The sequence below is a fragment of the Lygodium microphyllum genome, chromosome 8 (genome assembly GCF_053477565.2).
Source record: "Lygodium microphyllum isolate KBCC chromosome 8, Lygodium_microphyllum_v1.1.10, whole genome shotgun sequence".
Classification (NCBI taxonomy): domain Eukaryota; kingdom Viridiplantae; phylum Streptophyta; class Polypodiopsida; order Schizaeales; family Lygodiaceae; genus Lygodium; species Lygodium microphyllum.
Window position 1 is genome coordinate 120,801,485 of NC_141142.1, and position 6,973 is coordinate 120,808,457.

The following is a 6,973-nucleotide window of genomic DNA, read 5'->3' on the forward strand; positions in this document are numbered from 1 at the left end:
TGGATCGATAAAGCACTTCAATCAGCAAGGCTAAGCAGAACAAAGGCATTATGCTAGCCAGTTTCCGATTCGTTGTTGGAGAAAACTGACAGAACAGATGATCTGAGATAGTGTTGCTGATAAATAATCCGAATTATCAACCTAGAAAATCTGCTGTGCCAAATTCTCAATGTAGATATTATCAATCAATAGACCTCTGGTAGCAACTATTATATTAAACCCTATTCAGCTGTATTAGATAAATAAACATACCTATGAATGGCACTGCCATTTTCATCCACTACTATTGGATCGATAAAGCACTTCAATCAGCAAGGCTAAGCAGAACAAAGGCACTGTGTATGACAACTCCATGTTTACAATTTTGAACACTGATTGCCTCTAAACATTTTCACTTCAAAGAAATCACCCAATTTCCTCTGTGCTCACTATTCTGATTAGACAATCTTCCAATTTAGAAGGCCTAAGTACAAACGAACACCTCTAACCTGCAAAAGCTTTAATGTAAACAGTTCTGTTGACCCTACCGCCTCAGTCAACTTGGTGCTCTCCATTATCTACTCCCTCTACAAAACAGCCAGGACAGAACAGGGTCACAGCTGTAAAGCCTATGTGAAAGCTTACAAGTTTAGCACTTCATTGTAAATCTTGATTCAGGGACCTGGTTTTCAAGGAAGCCAAAACAAGGCAAGTTAGTACCATATCGTAATGAAAACTGGCATACCAGCGACAAATGTTGTATACACTTCTTACAAATGCTGCTGTATGTAGCTATTTTGATCAAAGTATATATACAAGTTTGTAGGCAGCTAACTGAGCCATTGCAATTTTTTTACTATATTTTTTTGTGTCACTACCTATGTCTATACAGCTGTAATTCTCTCTTTCCTTTCAGAAGACTGCATCACCAGTACAAGAATTATAGAAAGCAAGAGCATCCAACCATTTTTGAACCAAGTGCATTTCTGTAGGATGCACCTTGATTTGCCATTTCAGATAACAGGAACAAGCCAAAAGCACAACAAGAGCACATCTATGTAGCCAAGAGGCAAAGCCTATCAATTATTTGAAAAAGGCTCCACCAAAATCAACATTAGAAGGAAAAAATTGGCTTAGAAAAATATCCACTCTTCCAGCTAACTTGCACTCATAGGCACCTAACAAACAGAAAAAGCAGCCCCTCTTTCATACTTCATCATCTGAGCAGGTGCGTAATAGATTCCAGAGTATCACAACTACTGTTTAGCCTGCATATTATCATCCACATAATGAAGCTGCCCCCGGCCAAGCCCTTGATTTGCCATTGCAATCTTGTCCATATAATGAGCTTGTCCAATTGCAATCTCATGTGCAGTTTCCCTGCCCACAGCTTGATTGATGAACTTATCCATATAGTGAGCCTGTCCAGTCCCAATATCATGCACACCTTTCTCAGGATGATGCAATTGGCGCCCACTATGACCAATCTGCTCAGGTAGACCTTGACCTTCAGCACCATCCAAAAATACTTGGCCCACTGAAGGCCCAGGAACTTGTAGAGCTTTACTAGATGGCAAGTAACCCATATCATGCACCTGCATACCTCTATGTCCATACCATGAAGATACCGGAGCATTGCTAGGAGTATGATCCCTCAAAGGACTCGAGGCCCTTGACAACTGCTGTGGCTCTGATCGTGATGCTCCACCCAATGCTGCTTGCATGTACAAAGAAGAGGGAAGCCTGCCATGGGGCATAGTGTCAGAGCGTGGAATAACTCTAGGCATACGTTGGTGATTGCCCTCTGTCCCAGCTGACAGCACTTGGTAGTTGAGAGGGTGCCCATGCCTCACAAAAGGTGGCACATTGTGAGTAGAACGTATTGGCTCATGCTGAGAAGCCTGAGGTTGCAAATGCTCCGGAGAATCATGCATCTGCCAATGCACTTGTTGGAAATGAGCCTTTCCCAGATGGTGAACATGGGCTTCATGTTGCATGTGTGATCCATCAAACTCCCCGTGCCTGTGTTGATGCTGCTCCTCAGCCCGATGCACATCTAAAGCATCTTGAAATTTAAAACCATCCAAAGTTCCTAATGTTATTGCAGCAGTTGAATGAGGATGAGGAGCGTTTTCTGCAGTTGCATAACCCTCAATCCTACACTGAAGACCTTCATCTGAACCCCCACTATTTCTGCAGCTTTCAGCAGACCTTTCAGTAACCATATCAAAACCAGAGGGAGGGCCAACCCACAGCATCTCAATCGAAGTAACACCTACAGGCAGTTGGTTTCTATGTTGAACATCTGAAGTCTTGTAGAACCTACTACCACCCTGAGCTGACAATTCTTGTCTTGTAATAGGAGGAGCTCCTCTTGCATCAGACTGTAATTCATCTGTATTCTGCCTCTCTGTACGTAAGTATGGCTGCAATCTCTCCTGACTGTCAGCAGTCAAGTGTGGATCCACAAGAGCGCCTTCAATATGTGTCTGAAGAATTCTCTCCTTAGATTGGACTCTAGGTATGCCACCTTGCTTGTGATTTGTCTCCCCATTCAGTTCATGGTGATACTTGTCCATTCGCTGCTCCATCTGATTTCTATCAGCCCGTTGCTCCCCATGGATCCTGCCATCCCAACCTTTCGTATTGTCCCTATCCCAAAGCTGAGGGTGATTGGATACAAGGGGACCTAGGGCTGAAGTTGTCAAAGCAGGGCTGCGCCCTCCTGAATCAATGGTTGCAGCTTGCTGTCTTAGGTATTCGGCCTGCAAGGCCAGAGAAGTTGGGAATCGTTGGGCTTGAGAATCTGAAGATGCGTCATTCAAGCTGAAGATGTCAGCATCCTGCAGTTGTTGGTGGTGAGGAAGATGCTGATGTTGATGATGGTGATGATATTGTTGATGATAATGATGATGATGATGTTGTTGTTGTTGTTGCTGTTGCTGCTGCTGTTGATGTGCAAGAGGATTGCCTGTGCTGTCAAATCCAAACAAGTAATCTGGAACCTGAAAAGATGTAGCCGCAGTATCCGTTTGATGCTTTACTGCAGCAGGAGGGGCAATGTGATCAACAAGATTCCTCGGGCTTTTGGGAGGCTCATCCAAAGACTGATCTGAGGATGAAGAAACTGCAACTCTCATTGGCATCCCAGCCTTAGGAAAGAGAAAGGCCCGCAGCCTTGATCCTCCATCTCGACCTTCATTGCGGTCATACTCCTCGATAAGGTTCTCCACATCTTCATCGCATGTTACAGAAATGAGTGTGTCCAGGTCCTCATTCGGAAGCTGGTATTTCAGCCAGAGATTAGGGCCAAACAGCTTCTCCACTCTGCTCATGAGTTCTGTGAGAAAGATCAAACGAGGATAATGAAAACTTGTGAATTTTAGAAGACATTACTCCATTAAAGAAGCCTATCTGCACAAAAACACACATAGAACAAATGTCTACAATAGAACTGATTATGAACCCCAGGGGACGGAACAAACTAATACAGACAGCTGTGGCAATCAATACCTGAAAATCCGATGTTCCGATGGAGCGAAACCAACCGAGTGTCGCCTCCAACATAGCGCAGCTGTCCATCGGACTTGGGCAGAATTTTTCCACCATGGCTGCACAGGAATTTCATGCGGCCTTCATCGGTGGATTTGACGGAGGAAGGGGGGTTGTCATCACCGAAGGATCCCATGGAGGCAGGATCGGGGTGAGCTTAGGCCTCCTCCAAGGATGAGCGGAGATGGGGGAAGGGGGAGGGGGGAGCCATCAGGAGTTAGCCCTGGCAGTTAGGGGGCAGCATGAGGCGTTACGGAAGGGGGAGGGAAAGAGGAAGAGGCGGCTGGAGAAAAAGGGAGGAGGCGTCATCGTCATCGTCGTCGTAGGAGGGGGCGGGGGCGGGCGCCATGGCAGCAGCAGCAGGGAGGGAGAGAAAGAAGGTGCGAGTCTGTGAGAGAGAGGGGGAGGGGGGGGGGGGGGGGGATGTCCACGTGGCACATGCTCTCTCTGCAGTGTTGCTTTTGTGTGTGCGCGCGACCAGGCCTGAGGGATGGCCAGATAAGAGAGGCGCGTGTGAGAAATGTGGATGCCAGGTGTCCTCCCCTGCGCCACTCCACCCTTTATTCAGGAATCCGAGCTGGCACGTACAAGCGCTGGCCCCTTTTCCTTTTTTTTAAAATTTTCTGCGCCCTTCCTTTTCCGATTTTCTCTTTCTTTTTTGGCGTCATGGAATTCTGAGCCCACGTCACCCCCACGGCCTTTTGACGGTTCACATGGCCTCCACCCCCCCCAACCTGGCAGGTTCTCCAGACAAAGGGTCTTGTTTTCCTTCCCCCAAAACCCCCCCAACCTCACAAAAACAACGTCTCTCTAGAGTCCCATACGTTAACCAACTCCCTTCCCTCTCAAACCCCCCCATCATTGGTCTCTTCTAGCAACCATTCCCATGCACCTCTGTCATGGTGGTGTCTGGCGCTCTCTTAGAACTAACCATGCCCACATTTTTTAGTCAATTACCCGACAAAAGAATACTTTGCACTCTGTTCACATTACTTTTAAAGCTTTTCACAATAGCAAGCCAAGAGTTGCATCAACTCTCACTACTAGCACCCACCATACCTGCCTACATTTCCAATCATATGGAGAAGTTACAGTCACATCACCAAGCTACCATTAGAAAAAGGGGGGTTGGAGAACACATGAAGGAGTACACAATAGAGAGTAGATAAGGCCACCCAATTTGGGAGTTTCTTAGAAGCCCCACAAGAAGAAACTACCACATGCTTGCCATATTTCTACTACGTTATCAATCTCACACCTTCCAATCGACAACAACAGCATCACTTAACACAAAGGGTATCCAGTGAAATCCCTTAAAATCAAGATACCTCATCCATTCTGAAGAAACCATAACTATGGTCCTCCAAGCTTTGTGCTATTGATTGCAAATAACACTCCTTTATTTTTGTTATAAGCTTTAGGACATTGATTGCATCTCTTAGCCAAGAAATCTCTAAAATTATATGTACTATTGATCCACTATTATCAATGGAATTGTTTTTGAGATCTGGTTCAAACATAGCAATGTCTTTCAAAGCTTTTGATTCCATCACAAACTATCATATTTTTTTTTCCTTACATCGGATGCACTCACCATAGAAATTATTGTCATGAACTCTCTAAGTGGTATCCATAGCCAAGCAAGAATGTGTGTTAAATGGAATATTGCTTGCTTTTTGGTTAATTGTTTATTTTATTTGATTGTCTATTTTAGTTACATGTTTTCATTTGCATTGTACTAGCAGGCTCGTGACTAACTTCTTAGACACCACATATGAGGATATTGTTGATTCTAAAAAACCATATAACTCTCTCTAAAATAAAGTACCATTGCTAAGCCGTACATATACTTGTGGATGGAGAGTGATTTCAAATGTCTATAGGACAACAGATTCAAATATACTCAAGATAGATGCAGTGATAACTGTAAGTCTCTTTCATATTGTTGGTTTTTTTAGGAACCCTTTTTTAGTTTACCAACTTGTTACATTTTTTTTCATAGTGTTGAGTTTACCCTGACTTATATATGTGGTGGATAAGGAAGCAATGTATTGAGTTAATTTAGGATAGTGCAATCACACTAGTTGATTCCGACTCCCCTCCACAAAGCCACGGAACATGCATAATATATAAAAACCCTTCCCTTAGTAAAAGAACTCATAATCTGATCAGCATAGATAATGTCTGCGAACACCTTATGAATCGCATAAAAGGTTCCACTTAAGCTTTCCATAGGTTGCCATTTAGTACTTGTTGATAGAAATATATCTACAACCAAGAATTCATTATTAGTACTTGTTTAAATGAAAAAAATATTACATATGTTATTAAACCAAAACTTATAATGTGTTTGCTGTGGAACACGCTCGTTTGGAGGCAAGTGCATATCCTTGGCCATGTAAACATGTTGCACTTTGATAAACCACCCTTCACGCATAGCTTCGAAAGAAATGATACATCCCTTCCATTGATGTTTTATGTCTTCTTTTCACCTTGTGAGAGTCTTTGCAAAAGGGCAACATGGCAATCCAATCGTTTATGCTAAAGATCTTTGGCTTTCAATTTTCATCAACTCCTTGGCTATAGACAATGCAGGAGTTTACTAAACGAGCAGGGTGCCTTCTGGATGCCATACTTAAAATTAAATTTGCAGAGAAAGAAGCTCACCGAGAAAGGTGAATGAACTAAAAAGGAATATTAAGAAGACTAATGAAAATATACTGGGTGGCAAAAAGTTCTCGACTTTCAAAAAAGTCATCATTAACTTCACAGCATCTTTATTATGCCCTCCTCAGTTGAATATAATGATTCACAAATAAATACAAGGGTGGCCAACCATATGCTAGTTCTGCCCCAATGCAATGATCTGCGCTAAAGTAACAAAGACAACGAAAGATTTCTATATTGCTTTAGTGCAGCGAATCTGTATATACCTCCAAAGAAAAATAAGGTAGCCATGGATTTTCATAGGTCAGTGTCTCAATGCAGTGAGTCTATAACATTCAAATAGTTAATGTGAATGCAAATGGTAAGCAATAATTAAGAAATTTAAGGGGAAAAGAAAGATGATTTTTGAATCCACTAGCATTCCTCAAGAAAACGGTCTTTAGATTTAACTAATCATCGGTGATCCTAATTACCAATTTGAGTAATGGTCAAATCATGGTCTATTATCTTTTCAAGAATTAAAATCGCAACATCCTCATCTAGTAAAGGTGGATCTTCAATTACAAGGGTGGCAAGAGATGTACCTTTAAAGGGTTTCAATAAAGTGATATGAAAAGAGTTATGCATTTGCTAATGAGGAGATATACCCAATCAAAAAACATTATCATTAATCTTGTGTACAATATGAAATGGGTTGTGATAGTGAGAAGCCAATTTGATATTCGGATGTTCATCACAATAGATTTTGATCATCGCTTTTCTATGCACAATCATG

At 42.5% G+C, this 6,973-nt stretch overlaps 1 protein-coding gene across 1 annotated transcript; it reads right to left on the reverse strand.

Moving 5' to 3' along the window:
- Window positions 1–505: 505 nt before the first annotated feature.
- On the reverse strand, window positions 506–3,912 carry LOC148032808 (uncharacterized). The gene is made up of 2 exons (XM_087683482.1): window positions 3,493–3,912; window positions 506–3,319 (listed from the first exon to the last, which is right to left on the reverse strand). The coding sequence occupies exons 1-2, from the start codon at window positions 3,665–3,667 to the stop codon at window positions 1,236–1,238; spliced, it is 2,259 nt and encodes a 752-aa protein (XP_087539608.1). The 5' UTR covers window positions 3,668–3,912; the 3' UTR covers window positions 506–1,235.
- Window positions 3,913–6,973: the final 3,061 nt, after the last annotated feature.